Source organism: Empidonax traillii, unplaced genomic scaffold, assembly GCF_003031625.1.
Source record: "Empidonax traillii isolate 1590-97213 ecotype Southwest subspecies unplaced genomic scaffold, ASM303162v1 scaffold170:size2694500, whole genome shotgun sequence".
Lineage (NCBI taxonomy): Eukaryota > Metazoa > Chordata > Aves > Passeriformes > Tyrannidae > Empidonax > Empidonax traillii.
The window spans coordinates 409403-427979 of NW_020955363.1; the positions used below are offsets into that span (position 1 = coordinate 409403).

Consider the following 18577-nt stretch of genomic DNA (forward strand, 5'->3'; position numbering starts at 1 on the left):
TCACCAAATGTCAAATGTGGTTATCAAATTTGAAAAGGATAAGAATCCACTTAGTCAAAGTTCAGTACTTCCTAGGAAGTTTTTTTCAGTTGAGGACTTAATTGACAAAATCAATATTGCACAGCTTTTATCCACCCTTTTGCCCCAAACTCTGGAAAGATGAAGGTGGTAGAGGGGCAGGACCCAGGGCCTGGGAAGACTTAGGGACCCAGGGCTCCAGGCCTAATGTACTGAGTAAAGAGAGAGCTGGTACCTACAACCTTTCCCCAAAACAGGAATTTGCAACAAATCTGTAGGGGTTCTTGTAAAAGTACAAAATATGCTTTTTTTTTTTTTTTTTTTTTTTTTTTGTTAAAATTCCAAAAGAGAAGGAAATAGTTTGCATTCCCACACGGAGTAGCAATCCAGGGCCACAGCTGGACAATGAATTCCTTTGATCTCCTGACAACACAGACATGACAGCATTCATCTCTGGGTTCTGGCTGGTGGGGATTAAGTGGTGTTTGCCCAAGAGAATTGAAAATGCACGTGCAGGAATGTTGCTGTGTCAGCCATGTTATTTTACCAGGCTGTCTGCAAGCTCATAATGTCCTAAAGTGTAGCTGGGGGTTGACACAACAAAACAAAGTAGTTTCATGGAATTACCTTTGACTTGTTCAGCTGATGGGTTCTCCTCACACCTTATCAGATCTGATTACAGCATCTTAGTATGATAAACATGCACCTTCTGCAACACTGTGAAAAGTCATTGTTAGCTGCTTTGACATTTAAATCAATAGTAATGTCATAGATGTAGTGGGAAGTCAATGTTGTAAGTAGCTTCACAGGGCTTCTGTGCAACTTGAGTATAAATATTGTACTAATTCTTTAATGTGCTGTTGTTTTATTATACCCTAGATTGCTGCTTGCCCTTTATGTTGTGTCATTTTGATCAGTTTCCTGGGGAATATCTAATACTTCACTCAATGTTTAAGGCACAGCAGTTCCATGAGATGGGAAGCAATAAATGGCTTTTTGAGGGTGGCTAAATGCCAGAGCAGTGATGAGGTTGTTAAATGAGATAAATGTTTGTAAAATTTTTTTGGGGAAACATTTTTTCTATTTCGCTCTAGATGAAAAATGAAACTAGTAAGTGGAAGCATGAGAAATAGCATTGTGTTGATTTTACATTGAGAGCTCTTCACTTTGCTGCTCGCTAAGTGTCTCTACTTTGTACGTGAACTGCTCTTGAAAGCGTTTCTGGAAGGATTTGGCAGCATGGTCAAGGAGAACTCTAACTAAAAGCACGCAGGATTGAATGTGTAACACTGTGTTAGCATTGTATGTGCTTCTATTTGCAGGTGGATACTTTGCATGTGTAGTTGTAGTGTTTTGTGTTTGCATCCAGTTGAAAGCTATACATAGATGGAAACAGATTTCCAAACAGGATTTTGCATGTTTTGATATCTATAAAGAAAAAAGGGGTTGTGTGTGGCTTTTTTTGGGTTGAGTGGTGTGTTAGGGTTTTTTGGGGGGATACTGTGGCTGAAATTGCACTTAGACAATTAAAATGTACACTGGAAGGATTGCTATTTGCTGTTTGAGTGCAGTGATAAATGATGACATCTAGGAATCAGGTTTTTTTTCCTCTACTTTTTGAGACCTGTAGCTACAGCTTCAAGTAAGAATGTGTAGCCCAGATGAAGGTTAAACTTGGCTCTGTAAAGGTGTTTTTATGCTGTTACGTTGCAACAACCATTGACATTTCCAGAACACTTTACAGCTTTGTAATTTTTAATCCAGTGCTCTTGACTGCACCTTTCTTTTAATAATAGTCATGAATGCATTTTAATTTTATTCTGAGAAATCTCTGGGAAACCTAATTATGGTAATCTGTAGTTCAGTATTTGACATAGTTGTTTCAGAAACTTGAAGATGTCTTTTTATGACTGAAGAAGAAGGAAAATACAGAAGGGCAAGCTAAAGGCTATTCATCATTTGGTTGCTCAGGGAACATGCAGTAAAATTGCTGTTCGTTGCCAGTGAGATTTTGGAATATTTTACTAAGAGACCTTCAAGTGCGATGTGAACCAACAACCTAAAAAAAAAAAAAAGGTGAACGATATAATATTAAAAATGTTCCTTTGTTTATTTTTCCCAGGAAACAAATGTACTTGGGATTAGTCACAAGACACATTTGGGTTGAGATAAGTTTAACCTAGTAATAGAATATATAATATATAATATATACATTGTATAATATATTATATACATGTAATAAATTTTACAGTCAGTGCTTGTTTATGTGTAGTTCTGCCAGCAAACTGTGACTTCTTCCTTGGCCTATTCAATGCACAGACTTCCGAGACAGAATATCAGGACATTGTACAGAAAGTTTTCCTTGGGGATGATCTGCTGACTGCTGAAATTGGTCTCTCCAAACAAGGTTGCATGGCACTACTTAGCCAATGTGCCACAGGTTAAAAATATTTCCTAAAGTTTAAGATAGGATTCTTGCATTAGTTTGATTTGTGTTTTGTTGCCCAACTCAAGTTTTCTGAGGGAAAAATGAAAGGAATATATGTAGTTTTGTAGGAACTCTGCAATGATCCATATAGTCTTCTGCTTGCAATAAATTTATCCATGTTGTATGCTTTCTGCTCATTTACAACTGTTTTCAAATACAGTTTCACCGGGGATTTTATTTTTGCTTTATGATTGTCATGGCAGTACAGCAAACTAGAAGAATGGCTTTTGTAGAAGGTTATTTAAAATAAAAGCCAAGGGAGTGGCAGAAAAAAAAATAAGGAATTTATAAAAAAAAGAAAATTTAGAAGAAGTGAATGTATTGGCAAATACAAAATGATGAAGGAATCAATACAAATTCATTAAACCCAGATGCCCATTTGTTCAGAAAAGTCCCTTAACAAGGCTAGAAGAAGCTTGGAGGTATTTTAGAGAAGCATGATGATGAGCTTGCCCTGTTTTTAAAGAATTCCCTGTTTATTTGCCTTTGTTTGCCATCATAGATCCATACTGTGCTGTGTGGGCCTTTGCTCAGATGCAGTAGTTATTGTGTAGTTGGTTTAATTATTTAGGCATTTTTCAATTTGAGTTTTCTGAGTTCTGTTGTGATGTAAATGTTGTTCTTTCTCTGTCAAAGTAATCGGATTAGGAAATTAACAGTTTGAATTCTTGTTAACATACTGATGTAACTGAAGTGATAAGCAATATTCTTTCCCTGGAAAACAACAAAGGTTTCAAAATATTTCTATTCTTGCCTGGTTTCTTTACTGTGCAGCATTTTTGGTATAACAGGTAGACTATTGGAATAAATTCTGAAGCAAATTGAGACAATTATCTTGGTGATGAAAAAGTCTGACATTTGTTTCATTAGAAGTAGTCTGTGAAATAGCCTTACTTTTCTTTTTCTCAACTTTCTGTGGTGGAAGTTAAAGAAAACAGTTATGTATGTTAATGTGTGTTTTTTTTGGTTGGTGGTTGTTTGTGGTGTGGTTTTTTGTTTGTGTTTGTTGTTTTTTTTTTGTTTGTTTGTTTGTTTGTTGTTTTTTAGTGTAAGTTTCTAAACAGCCATGAGTACTTCCAAAGAACAAGCACTTCTTTGTCTTGAGTCTAGTGTTAAATTTTACCTCAGTGACTTCTTTCCATATTGTTCCTTCCATTTACCTTCCTGGGAAAGCTTTTCCATCTCTGTTTATAGACCACTTTTACTGAACGTTCTTAAATGAAAACAGTTGACAGACTGATGAAAACAGATTAGAGAAAAGGTTGATGCTCTGTTTTCGCTCACATGGTGGATGGACTTATCTAAATTTACCTTTTAATGTTTAAAGTGAAAATAACCAGTCAGTTGTCCAACATCTGCTTCTTGTGCACAGGTATCAACATGTATCTTCTTTTTCTTCCTCTTGTGTAAATGCTTTTCTAAGTTCTAATAACCTTTAATGCAACCTCTGAACCTATGAAAGGGAACTTTGGTTTCAGAGCACTAGCCTGGAAACAAGTTGATTCATTTCTAGTGGAAGGTGTGTGTGATGGTTCGGACTTGACTCTTTGCCAAATGTCCAACTTTCTAGTAGTAGTCTTTCTCTTTCCTTTTTTTACTTTCACCAGGGTAAAGGAAAAAAATTATGTAAATTGAAGAACTCGAAAATCAAGTTAGTTATATAAAAAATTATATATTTTTTATGTATATTATAGTTAAGATGTTATGTACACAGTAAAAGGGAATCCAAATACCTCCTGAAGGGATAGGGAAAGGGGAAAAGGAATAAAAGGGAACAAAAAAGGACACCGAGCAGATATACGTAATTAAACCTGAGAATTAGTAAAATAACTATTAAATTTCACTACGTCCCTTAGAAAAAAAACAAGATTGACACACACACGGCCAGCACTCCCCAAGCCTCCACGTGGCAGGTCAGTGGATGCTGCAGGCCTCAGCCTTAGATAAGCGAGACTAATGCAGGGACCCACTGTTTCCGAACTTCGGCAGAAGAGAAGAGAGCAAAGGCCACTCCTCCCCTCTTATTTATACCACAATTTACGTAAAAATTGTATGGAATACTGGGAATACTGCCCCTTCCTTGGTTACAAACTGGTAACCAGGGAAGGCCTAGATTAAAACCACCACAGTGTGGAAAACTCTTAGTTGTGATCTACTGAATTTTCTGGAAAATTTTCTTTTTACTATGTATAATTTTTTTGAAATTTAGTTTACTTTCACTAAGGTGTTAAGTTTTTGGGTTTTGGTGGGTGGGGTTGGGTTTGTTTGTTTTTTCTACAGTTGTGGTTTGTTGTTTTGTTTTTTTTTTTTTTTTTTTTGAGAAGTCCTGATGTTTTCCCTTAAAACATAACTCCTCAGGTAATGTTAGTTTAGGAAATGCTAAAGTTCTTTTCAACTTGAATCTTAAATGATTTGTGTCACTATAAAAGTACCACTAATAACTTTACGTGGAAACTGCTTCACAGCCTTGTGATAAAGTCATTTATAACACACAAACTAAAGAGTCTGTTGGAAGTGAAAGCACTTAGCATTTAGCTGTCCTTTCCCAGTGAGTATAAAATCCTGAATTAAACTATTAATTGGTAGACTATTTTGAAAAAAGCCTCCATGTTTAAGTGGAATGCTTTAAAAGATGGAAGTTGCAATTTATTTTTTTTATGTTTATGAATACATGTGTTAAATCAGTGTTTTGAATATATTTATAATGATTTTATGACGCATATGTATTTATAGGCATATTAGAACTTGTCACTTACTACTAATTTTAACAATCAATTTTATGCTCACTGTTTATAGCCAAAACGTGGTACTGTAGACCTCAGACTATACTACATCGAGGCACATGAAATGTATTGAAACAGTATTTAGATGTAAATATAGAAATATTTAAGGCCTGTTGATGCTGTAATCAACAGTCAGTTTCTGGAGAATTGCATTTGAGTAATCTAACTTTTTGTAATGCCTCTATAAATTTTTCCTTCTGCTTTGAGTGTAGACCGTGATACTTTAATATTTGAGAATCTGGAAGGCTGATAGTAGTTTCTGCAGGTGGACACTTTTGTTCTTCATGCTCATGGCTTCAAATACAGATTACATAGCTGGAGTTTGCAGTTTGGGACTGAATTTTGTGGTTTCCTTATTAAATATACTTTGATTTTTGTAAAATGTAGAAAGAAGAGATTTATGGAGACAAAGTGGAAGAGGTCTAGGTATAGATAAAAGTTTGCTTTAATGTATTTACTCATCATTATTTAAAAAAGATTTTCTGTTAAATAGGTTAGAAACCCCAGTGCTACTCTTTGAAAGGTACCTTTGAAAACTTCATTTGAACTGCACATTGAGTCACTAAATGGAGTTTGAATTTAAGCATGGGATGGTGTCCTTGCTTGAACAAGTAGGTACCCTCCTTGCTCACACATACTTACCTATTGATCTTTCTTTCCTGACTGTTGAAATTACCTCTTCTAAAACTTCTTTTATGGGCTCATTACTCCTATTTTCTTTTTGTGCACAGTTACTCTGAACAATGATAGTGGGGATGTATCTGATGCAAGAACATGGTAGAGATCAGTAGCTGGAGGCTGTGGGGTGACACAGCTGAGAAGTGTCAAGGTCTTGATCACAAATGCCTTTGTTAAGGTCTGAAATCAGAACTTCAGTATTCAAAGCTGGATAGAAGGTGAAGACCATTGCTCAGAGTTCAATTAAATACAGATCGGTTTTACCATCTCGGAAACAAAAGGTGGCTTCTGGGAAGGGAAGCGGTAGGAGAGAGACAGGGTGTTCTTGGTGGAGGGAAGAGCTGAGAAAGCAGTTGCCTCCTGAGGGTAAGAGACAGGCAGTTTATGGCTGGTGGAAGGTGAGGAGTTGGCTGTGGAGGGGAGAGATCACACTGAGCCTCATAGATTTTATTTTCTGACCCGTTGAATGTATTTGGTATCTAGCAGAGTTATGAATTTTTGCTGTTACATCAGTTTAGTTGCTTGTAAAACTGCATCTTCTATTCCAAAGCTCGTATTTGAGAAGTGCTGTGTAGGTTTCCCTGGAGGGTGGCCTCAGAGCTTAGGGATGAAACAACTGTTTAATGAGAAGTGTCCTTCTGCTGATATCTGGCTGGTTTTGTCCCGAGTCAGTTGTCTCTGTGAATGTTTTAAACATTTGTTCATGCTTAGTTACCATTTTTGCAAATATTCTAAAATGGGAATATATGATGTTCTAGTAAAGCAAAAGATGTTTTCCTTTTTGTGCTGAGGTACTTGTGTTTCCAAAATCTCTATAAAAATATGCTTATTCAGAATGAATTGGAGCGAGCTTAGTATTTGTGAGATTTCATAATTTCATTTGATACTTATTTTGACTAAATAATTTTGACCAAATTAGTCTTGCTGCTTACAGTGTTTGTCTCCTGGTTCCCAAACATCTAACTTCTGCAATTTGTCATATGAATGCTTTACTAGGTCCTGTTTGGTGAGAGAGTTCATGAGATGTAATCATGAAGGCCAGAAAGCCAGTACCATGTCCGAAATAAAATGTTGTTAATCAGGAGGGAAGGGAAATGTTTTTCTTTTTAAAGCTAAAATTGATGAGATTTAGTAAGTCTCTCTCATTTCAAAGAGTATGATGAAAGCTTTCTAAATTGAGAGCTTATAACCTAGGTGGTTTTTCTCTGGGTGCCCACACATGAATTGCTCACTCTGCCTTTTATGTCAAGTGACTTATTTGTTGCATGGGAACATGAGAAGAAAACTTTTTTCTGGGAAATAGAAAAAGCCCTCATCATTCTTTCCGTGGCTGTAATGGCTTTGGTTTTCAGTGTGGTCTGGGGGCTCAAAAATGATATTTTATATTCATATCTGCTGTATTTTAAGGGCCTAATTCTGCTGCTCTTACAAATAACACAGACATGCAGGTTAAAGGCATCCTTGCTCTGGCATATCTTCTTATGCCCCTTTGATCTTGGGAGTGTCTGGAGGGCCACCATTTCTTTACCTGCAAGAAAGAGATGAGAGGAAAAACAAAAGCTGGAGGAAGAGTGAGAAAGTTAACATGAAGAAGCTTAAAAAGAATTAAAATACTTGTTTGATTCCCTGTTTAGAAGTTGGCATTTGCTGACGTTGGGCCTGCTAGGTCTGCTAGGCCTTACAGGTCTGCTAGGAATTCTTCTGATCCTCTTAGGGACTATAGCTAATGACACAACACCTATCTTTTAGCATGCCAAGTCTTAAGCATCCTGAAAAATATTCTGTTTACTTCTTTTGGAAGTGCTTTGCAGAAGATTAAAGCTCAGGGGGGTTGGGACAGAGAATTGTCTTGCTGTCAAATAAAAGTGAACGTCACTGTGGGCAGTACAAGGAGTCAGAAGAGCAGGAATTATCTTTAGAAATACATACATTGGATATATTAGCACTTACGATTTATAATTAAAATTATTCAAGTCATTTAATTTTTGCATTGTTTCTATTTCAATTTTTTATTCTAAGGTTACGGGAAAAGTTGATAGCATTTAGTGAATTTTGGATTGATTTTTTCACTTTAGGAAAACTTTCAGGGGAAAATGTAAGAAAGGTTAAAAAGTATATTTTGTTATGAAGGGTTAAAAGCTCCATCCTGAGGCTCTCTTTAGAGTTCTGTGTTGCATGAAGCTAAGTCTTAAAAAAAGCACAGTTCTCTGCAATGTTCATTTGCAAAACATCCTACTCGTTGGAGGCCAACCAGTGAAATGCAGTGTGGTCTTGTTTTTCTCTGCACTTGAAATATTTTTAAAATGCCATATTGTGCTGTAATTTGTGTTGTCATTTGTGATGTTCATATTTTAAATGTATTTGAATAATTGCACATGCAGTTTGTGCGTCATTTAAATCAACTATCTGTGTGAGTCCTCAAAACATCTTTCACTTCCAAGAGCACAGGCAAAATGGTTCTATAAGCAACTATATTTGTTCACTTCATACACTTACAATCTTTGATTGCCTTTCAATGTAGTTTTTCTCACCTTCTGATACAAATAATGCTGATCACTCCATCACTAGACTTCCTCTCTCCTATTACATACATGACTAGTTGAATAAGATATAAGGTCTAGGAACTGCTTGGGCAGTTCTTACAGTGGAGTGCATCAGCAGGGATGTGTCTTGAGCCTGGTACTGTCACATCTGCATAAATGGTGAACAGAAGGTAGGCAGTGAGGTGAGAAAGTCTGATACTAAACTCACTGAATAGTCAGGATGGGGGGGATCAAGTGTGAGTAATCATAGAATGCCCATACAAGTCTAAATAATTAGCAATAAAGTTGCAGATAAAGGTCAACATCCATAAGTGTGAAGTTACACATGAAGAAAAATAATAAAAGTTTCCCATCAAAATAACGGGCTTTGCACTTATTCCTGCCTCTCTGCCACAGAATGAGATCTGTAGAGAGTTAGATTTCCATTAGGAGGGCAGATGGATGATCAGTTGTGTTAAAAAAAGTAAATTGAATGTTAGGAGATGTTGGAAAAGGAGAGAACAAAGCAGAGCGCTCTGTCTGTGAAGATCCACCATGCAGTTCATTTCCCCTCCTCCCACCGGACATAGAGAGGCTGGGAAGGTTCCAGAGGAAGGTCTATTATGAGTTTTCAGGACAAGGAGTGAAGAAGATAAAACTTTTCAGCCTGTGTAAAAGGTGATGACCTCTGATAGTAATCTGAAAAATCATTAACGGCTTGAAGAAGGAGATAAAGTTTAATGGTTTATTGCCTCTTCCAGCGTGATGTTAAATGAAGCCAGGGGAACTAGATTGCACACAGACAAAAGAAGGTGTTTTTTCATGGAGTGGGTAGTGGAAATACTGGAGTTGCTTGTGATAACTTGCTGTAGATGCTAAAAGTAGATGTGTTGGAAAAAATTCTAGCTGCTCTCAGGAAAGAAGAGCATCATTGAGAGCTAGTGAGTGGAAAAGGCATCTGAGGAAAAACCCTGATGTGAAAACAGCAGGGAACTGAAAGAGGGCTGCACGTGGCTGCCCTGCTTTTTCTCTTCCTTGAACACTTCCTATGTCACTTGCAGGCAGAATGATGGGTCTTGGGTCTGATACAGCTGTTCTCTTGGAAATATTGTATGTCAGTTTTATGTTAAGCATGCATGTGCTCAGACATACCAGAATTCACAGGATTACTGTAATCTCTTTGGGAGCAAAGCTGTGGTCAGGGTATCTTAACATTTTTGAAGTAAAAAGGCGATATGTTGGGAACTGAGCAAAGATTATTACCATATATTTTAAATAACTGCCAAAAAGTGTAGAACAGAGAGGGAGAATTTTCTTTTTAAAATTGTATTATCTGAGGTACGTGTTATGATAGATCACTGGAGTCTTGCAACAGAATGTAACTTTGAAAAACTTAACTAATTAGTATCTAAACTATACATAACTAACTTTGTTAGAAAAGCTAATTTGAGACTTATTTTTTTAAGCTGAAATAATCAACTGAGTGAATGTGTATTAGTACATTATTATTATTACAAATGCATTTTGAAACTGAAAAAGAAACTGTTTTTGGTTAGGTATTCACATTTGTTGGAGGTAATAGTCTATTAAAGGTAGTTTTCTGTTCTGCAGAACTTATTTGGTGACATCAGTCAACATTTTCCAGGGTGAATGCAGATTAGTGGTATTATATTGTCAGCTTGAAGTTGGTATCGGGTAGCCTTGCATGATGGATTAATCACAGTGGGTAGCTCATTATTTGTAAAAGATGATGTGAGAATCTTTCAAGTGAGCTGATGGTTTGTAACGGTGGCTGTAATGAACTACCAGGTTATAGCTTGCCTGGAGTAATTGAAGCACCTCATCAGGTGCCCGGCAAGCATATTTTTCCTTATCACACAGCTTGGGTCATAGGCTTTGCGTTACTTAATAGACACAGGATGGGAATGTTATTATGGCAGAAGAATATATAATATTAAAGGAGATTTCAGATGGCTGAATACTGATTGCTAGCATTTAGAGGGCTGGTTTTTATTCTGCAGATTATATGCTTGTGATTGCTGTGGAGTCCTTTGTTAATACCTCAAAATCAGAACAGGTTTTTTTTTTTACTCTATTCAGTAATGGACATATTGCTGTAGAAATACACTGAAGTAAATTTAAGACTATATTAACTTTTCTGTTTGTGAATGATATTACCCTGATAATTCTTGTTCCTTCTTTTCTTGTTGAATATATAAAAATGCTGTGCTTAATTCTGTGGAGTGATGAACCTTGTCTATGCTAACGCCGAAATAGCAAACGTAGGTGGTAATGTTTATAACGTAGTCAAAAACATGTCCTGAGCACATGCCCACATTATTGAGCTACTATCAGTCTGACTAGCTCATTTGCCAGTACCAGGGAAGTTGTAAAAACTCGGGGTCGTAGGGAAGTTGTACAGCTTGTGCTTTTTTAAATGCCATTAGTACTTTGCTGCTGTTTGTGTCAGAGCCAGTTAGGTTGACGCTGAGCTATCGTTAGTGCCATCACGTGTTTCAGACCTTTGGTCACACTGTAGGCGTGCCAAGAGGTGGTGTCCGTGTCATCCCATCCATCTATTCACCGTCTTCTGGCTCTATTCCTGGAAAAGCCAGCCTTGGGTAGGAGTCTGAGGGCACTGAGATTTTTCTGAGCCGGTTTTACATGCTTGGGTTGTAGCCACATGGTTGAACTAGGGAAGGGTCCCTCATGAGGAGCAGGCACCTCACTTTGCTCTCCACTGCTGCAAGGTGAGCTCTTAGCCTGTGTATTACTGACAGCAGCCTTGTAGATGCCCAAATACCTGGTCTTTCAGGCTTCCTCAGTCACCATCTCTTCCTCTAAGACTTCCATTGTATCTGCCTTCTAATAAGTGGGGGACAGTGATGACTTTGCAGTTTGAGGTGAGAGAGGTGATGCGGATTCAAAATAACTTCACCTGCTGCTACCAGTCCCTTCAGGCAAACTCTTCTGTTGCAAATATTTTCTTTAATAGCAAGTAAGAACTGAAACCAGTTCTCAGCATTTGCATTTTGAAAGTGTTCTGCTGCATAGCCTTTTGTGTTACATATGTGTGACTATATTTTTTTTCATTTCAGATATGTTTTGGTGCCTTTCTGTAAAAATTCTATCTTTAATTATTTTTAATCATAAGAATAATTTTAAATTTTGGAGGCAGAAAATAACTGATGTGAAAAAAAACTTAAGTAGTTTGGTGTATGTAGCACCTCTAGTCTATAAGGCTTTTAAATATTTCAAGTTTGTGAAAATATGCTTTTAAAAGAAATAAGCTGTGAAATTCACACACACTACATGCACACCCTCGCCCCCAGTTGACTGTGGAGGATTTTAATAATGTCTTATTAGAGGAGATTTTACTTTCTGTAGTGTTTGTTCTCTCTACAGTGCTATAGCTTTACTTTTCTACTTAACTGTTTTAACACAGAGGAATCTCACTTCTAATTTTAACTGTCAGTTTAGTTCTTTACGTGATATACCATACCTAGCAGTAGATTTTCCCCTTCTCTGCCTCCAGCAAATCTCCTATTGTAAAACCAGTTCACAATGACACACTTCTTCCCCCCTCCCACAGCGGTACATGGAGTCAGATTTATATGAATGCAAAAATAGCTGAAACGTGCTGTTCGCTTTGACATTTTAAAAGTTTTCCAGTGCTTTCATTTTTTGAAAGCTTTCTTTCCTTTTTTTTTTTTTTCTCCCCAAGTCCAAAGAAACATTGCAGGCCTGGAGTCTGCAATAAGATAGTCACAAATTCCAGTTTGTGCATTTGGAGCAACATACTTGAAGGATGGATGTCAGTTCAGTACAGTTATGTAGGTGTGAAAATGCAGTTAGCAGACACCTGTTCATACATGTGATTGTCTCTTCAGCTTTAGGCATGGACTCCACAGAAATAAGGGTGTCTTCGGCGCTCTGAAATTCATAGTTACAGCAGACACTCATGGACTTATTAATGTAGTACCTTAGTTTTATGCCACCATACTGACAGCAAAGCTTGGCCAGTCATTTGGCAAAGTGAATTGAAAAGGTTTCTGCTAATTCTAGATTTGGGGACTCTTCTTGAGCAGTTTCACTGCAATATTTAATTCAGATCTATGAATCGTCGAATTGCATCCTGAAATCAGTGTTTTGAAATAATTTCCTGGTGCAGTGCCTGTAGACTTTTTCAGTATTTAGAGAAAGACGTAGTAGTTCAAGGTCTAGTTGTTGTTTGGCATCTGGATTGATGCAGTTAGGTTTTTAAAACAATTATCCAAGAGTACCAATGGCAGGAAGAAAAAAATCCCAATATATTAGACCTTCACAATGTATTACAGATCTGACTTTGATCCTGTTTTCCACACATAAAGACCATATAGTTTGGATTTACCCTTTTATTAAAATAAAACGTAGAAAAAATTAAAATAAGAGCTAGTCCAGATGAGCTCATGTTATGCACTGAAATGAGAGAAATTTTTGATCTCTTTAGGTATTGAAAAACAAAGCTGATCCTCTATCAGATATGCATAATGGTTTCCTTGATTACAGTTTTGTCATTTCATTTGTAAGTAAATTTCTTGTTAGCTTTTTATGTGACAGAGCATAGCATAGCTCATCTAAATGATGATAAGTCTGCCATAATAGTAATCCTGAAGGTATTTTTCTTCAGGTTTGTGTCAGGATATAGGAAATGTTTTGCAGCAACATGTGCTTTATTTTCTGGTAGCCCTATGCTCTTTCATCCCTTTTTCTTGTTTCCCTTCTTATTCCCTCTCACATACAGAAAAAGGAAATGCACGTCCTCTGATCACTGCTCTTCATTGTGTATCTTGGAAAAGCACTCAGATTCATTTGAAGTGGCAACATTGCTTCATTCCAGCTTCCACTGGTGCAGGGAGTAACTTGTCTATAAAAAGAGGCTCTTGTGCTGCAACATCTGCTGTCTTAAAACGTAGAGAGCTTGAAATCTCACTGTCTCTCATGTTTGTAGATGGTGTTGCATATCAACTGCATTGTGAGACAAACCGCGCTGACACAAATTCTTGTCTGTTATTTGAAAGCTATTTTTGCCAACCCTTTGCCAATTTGCTTGGGTTATGCCTATCATATACAGATCAAAATACGAACTCTTTAAGTCTTAGCAGCTGTAGCAAACTATATGGAAGCTGTGCTTCTCCATTCCTGGCCTTTCTGAACACCTGACTTGCCTGAAAGCCAGGCCAAGAGGGAGTTGCATTTCTTTATACAGTGACAGGCTTCACTCAACATTTCCTCTTAAACATACATCCCTGTTAAGTCTGGGGACTTCTCATGTTTGTGTATTTCATCTGTGGAGCATTAATATCATCAGAAGAACCATTTAAAGCAGGGATGGAAGGTGGAAAAGGTGTTAAGGATCATTTGAATTTTTTTTTTTTTTTTTTGAGAGAGCAGGTAGAAGGTTTTTTGGTTTCTGTATTCACAGATGAGTGTTAAATGTTCTCAAACTTTCTACCTTCAGACTACATTATCTACCTGAAAAAGTGGGGTTTATCAGCGCTTCAAAATCTAAAGAATTAAAATAGTTACCAGCATCATTGCTAATAGTGGAAAACTCTTTCTAATTAGTCTCCTGTTTGGTTTTTGGACTACTATTGCTTATTTTCCCAAACTGACTTTGGCTGTTGCTCATAAAGACTTGTATTTTGCTTTCCTTGTTAGAACCTCAAAGAATGTCTGACTTGACAGCACTTGAGAGTCGCCTGAGCTACCATGGATGCTTGACTTGCTGGATTCTATAAATTAAAAAGTTCCTGAAGTAGCACTTGTATTTCTCCCAAAATTCACTGCATTGTTTCACTACTTTCTCCTTGTCTCTCTTTAAAAAAAAAAAGTTAGTTTAAAAAAACTAATTAAAAAAATTTTTTTTTTTCAATCTACATAACAATACTCTCCTTTTAGACCAAGCCAGCCTGAATAATATTTCCAAGAAATCAATTTAAAAGTGGTTTCTAGAAAAGTCTGCTTGCTTTTTCTTAGTCTATTACAGCTTCTCTCTTGAATTCTGGCACATATCAATATAAGATAACGTGCTTCTTTTTCGTGCTCCTCTGTTTTATTTTAACCTCTTGTTGCCTTTGGATGTTGTTTTGTATTTTGATAACTGGGTTTGGTGTATTCATTTAGTAAGGGGTAAGAGGTGAGAGGGATTAAATATAGACATTCTCCAGGCAATCATCATTAGACTTTCAAGTGTTACATGTTATATTAGTAGTCAGTCTTACAGTCTTAGTGTACTAAATTTTCACTAATTTGCTCATGAAAGAAAGTGGTATTACTAGGTAAGTTAGGAGTCCTTTTGTGAGAAAATGCAGGGGCAACGCATCCACTTGAAAAGAACATGAAATTCTAGGCAAAAAGTTCGAGTCTGCTTCTGGCAGGCCAAACAACACAATGTAAATGCAGAGAAAGGGATAGACAAGAAAGGGATAGACAAGGCAGGTGAACTGGTTTATGAAGTAATTCTTTAAGTGTTAGGTGTGTGAAACTAAATTTCAGGCTTTTGGTAAAATAGGTCTAGGATATGAAAAATTTTTCATCTTTAGGATCACTTGGAATAAAGTAGCACCTGAGGAAGGAATGTTAAAATAAGATTTTACATTACTTCCATGAGATTCTGCAGGGGTTAGAGAATGAGCTCTGTGATGTTCATGTTGGAAACCTGGAATGAAGGGAATGAATGGTTGCATGCTCTAAAGGGTTATTTGTATCCAGATGTTAGGGATAAAAAATGGATAATAAAAGCTTTAAGGGGAAAAAAGATTAATTCTGAGGGAGTGATTGATAGCTTTACTCTTCTGAAAAATGAGTCACACGTACTAAACTAGGAGAGTCTGCATCTCCTCTGCAAAGCACTCACAAAAAATGATAGTGGTAATTTGTATCCTATTGCACTCTGCAATGGGTCCATATCACTTAATGTCATTTGAATTGCATAGCCAGAGACCATATTCGAAATTTCAAGTGAAGATAAAGAAATCCCTTTCAAATAAAAATTGAAGAGAAATGCCTTCTCAAAGATTGCGTTATCCTGTTCACTTGAAAAATATCCTACTCTTTGAATAGAATCTGGCATTTGATTCAGCCTTATTAGTAAATATGGAAGTTTGAATGAGTTGGGCTTGCCTGACTTGCTTAGGAGTGAAATGGCATCTAAGCTTTTGAATACTTGAAGTATGAAAAAAAACACAAAAAACTACTGAGTTACTTTTTAAACTTTCCTGCATAGTCTTTACTAAAAGTTTATTCCTTTTATAACTAATCTAGCTGAAGTAGTATGGCACAGATCAGTAATTAAAGAATGCCTCTATCCATCTGCCTGGTTATTCTTTGTTGTCTCTCTATCTATGTGCTGCATCAGCTGTGAACAGCCAAACAGAAGGACTTCCCAGTCAGGTTCCAAATCCTAATGTTTTGTCATCTTTGTCTCACAGAGCTCTGATGCCTCTGAAGTGGTAATCCTGGAGCACTGCTGGGTTGTGGAGTTCAGGAGTAAAGCAGATGTTTCAATAGTTCTCAGTAAGTAAGGCACAGCTCAGTGTGTTCAGTGCAAATCTTTTATTTCTGACAACAGAAATTACTATAACCCCTCCTCAGCCACCCACACATTGAAACTTTGCTAAAAACTTAGCTAGAGTATATCCTGTTGTCTGTTTGATGCAAACATCTAAATACTGATGGTCTCTGAATTCATGCCCAAAAAGAAAATCCTAAAAGCTATTATTTTTCTAAAGTCAAGTGCAAGTCATATGTCATCTTCTTCCTCTGACAATAAATAGAAGTTTGAGGTTCTGTTTTGTCAGGTATTTGGTACAATATGGGGCTTATCTTTATGCTGATGCATAGCCAATTCATCTTATTCTTCAATGATTATTCATTGTTAAACTCCTCATTAAATGAGAAGTTTGCTGTTTTTCTCACCTTTTATCAACTCTTCATTTTTAAAATTGAGTCCTTGCTTTAGGGGAAAGATTTTCTTTGGAGAAAATGCTGACTTAGAGTTTTCTCTGCAGGACCATCTCAAATAGACATTGTGTTAGAAATTTTTTGATGTGGATTCTTGCAGATACCATGCAGAGTTCTGAAGTCCTTAGATCAATTTGCCATTTGCTGTTAGCTGTGGTGGTCTTAGACCAGAGGAAAAAAAGGTTATACTGCCTTTGTGGACTTGATGACCACCTTTATGTTTAATAGAAGTTCCTATCATCTATTTTTATATTCACCAAAATGTCCAGCCCACTTCAAGGGAAACATTGCATTAATTATCCTCATTTTTGGCCTCACTCGATTGTGATTCCTATTGGTTGGTCACATTTGAGAAGGCAGGGCTTAAAAATGTAATCATTGTGGATTTTATCCTTTTCTGGGTAATATTCCAGGGAATAGCTCAAATCCTGCATCTTCTGTAGGGAATGAAATCATATGTTTTGTGCCTGCTGTTGAGGCACTGCATCAGAAAGGACTGCTTTCTGGATTTTGAAGCATTACTTTGCCTGACTCTAAGAGCCAAATGTTTACTGTTGACTCTCAAATTGAGACTTTTCTAATTGTGCCCTCATTGGGTCCAATTCATTCATAGAATGATCAACTTCATGAGTATAAATACAGTCATGTTGGTTCCCTTGTGGCATTATTTTTACAATACTAGGACATAATGCTACTGAAATGAACCCAGAATACAGCTGTAATTGCTGACAGGACTGTTCCAGTTAGCTTTGAAGCCTGCAAACAGGACAGTTTCTGTGGCAGATTTTAAGCCCAAAAGCTGTGCAAGTAGACAACAATGAATACTGAGTTAGCACTTCAGGCTGCCTGTGGAGAAAAAAGAGACTGTGAATATGTGTGCAGGAAGAAATATGCTTGCATAGTTAGGAACAGAAATTGCTAGCTGAGACACAGACTTCCCAAAACAAGGTTTTTAAAGGTCAGTAGTGTGTCAGTAGTCACCAAAGGTAAGGGTAGCATTCTAACCAGCCTCTAAAAACGTATTAAAGAAGAAAAAACAGTACAGAAAACTTCAGGTAAGCAGAGCCAACAGTAATGAATGCCTGGGGCATGACCAAACAGAAGACAGAGGAAGAGACAGACAGGTAGAGGAGAAATCTATTTCAAACTTGGCAATTTTCCCGTGGTGGAGAGCAAGGACATCAACCTGGCTGATGATTTGTTGGATGGGAAAAGACTATTAAGAGGTATTAGAACAAAACTGAAGACAAATGAAGATGATATACTATGTACTGAATGAAGATAAAATACCAAAAGAAGTGAAATAATAATCCATGTACTGTAGGATAGAAAAAACCTCGGAAGACAAAATGGGGGAGAAAATCAAAACTCAGGAACTGTGAAGAGATCTTTTTCAGTGGCGGCTTTGACCATGAAAAGCTAGCTGCATTGTCAGAAGAATAGATTCATGGGCTATTGGGAGCCAAAATCAGCTATCGAATGTGTATCTGGGACTTCAAAGGTTTCAGGTGGAAGCAGAATAGGAGGACATACCCGCTCACAGTGTCAAACTCCTTGAGGAACTGATGAAGGAGAGCTGTGCCAGAGCACAGCAGAAGCTCCAAGAAAAGAGACAGAGTTGATCTGTGAGATTACCTTATGGTGTGGCTGGGAAGGGATACTTTCTTCATTCTGCAGGCTGCAAGATGAAGAAAGTCAGGTGAGGGTTCAATTTGGAAGCATGAAGGCAGGTTGGAGCAATTGCCCAATTTGCCCAGTTGTCTCTGTGTTTCTCTGAGTGGTGGGCTGAATCTTAGGCATTGTAAGAGTGAGAAATGGAGACTGACTGGGATATCTAGGAAGAGAAAGCAGTAATAAAGGGAAGTGGAGTAAACAGGGAGGCAAAAATAAGGACATTTTCATGGAACTAGTGGTACTGTGGAGCTGATGATCACCTCAGGGCTCTGTGGGCTCTGAAACATAAGGGGAAGGTCAGAGCAGATAATCCTGTCAGTGCTTCAAGTGTAGTGCTCCCAGAAAAGCAGCCTCAAAAGGTTTCCGACTGGACCTTGGAAGGAAACAGAAGGATTTGTTAGGTGAACTTT

At 37.3% G+C, this 18577-nt stretch overlaps 1 protein-coding gene across 4 annotated transcripts in view; it reads left to right on the top strand.

Annotated features, from left to right (window-relative positions):
- Positions 1-18577, top strand: part of INPP4B (inositol polyphosphate-4-phosphatase type II B) — a 336440-nt gene that overhangs the window by 112639 nt on the left and 205224 nt on the right. For 3 of the 4 annotated variants that reach the window (XM_027885672.1, XM_027885673.1, XM_027885671.1), the window contains one exon: positions 15962-16046. The exons of the other annotated variant lie outside the window; for it this stretch is intronic. In XM_027885672.1, the coding sequence (XP_027741473.1) occupies positions 15962-16046 (85 nt within the window). The remainder of the gene's footprint in view (positions 1-15961; positions 16047-18577) is intronic. 4 annotated transcript variants of the gene reach the window in all.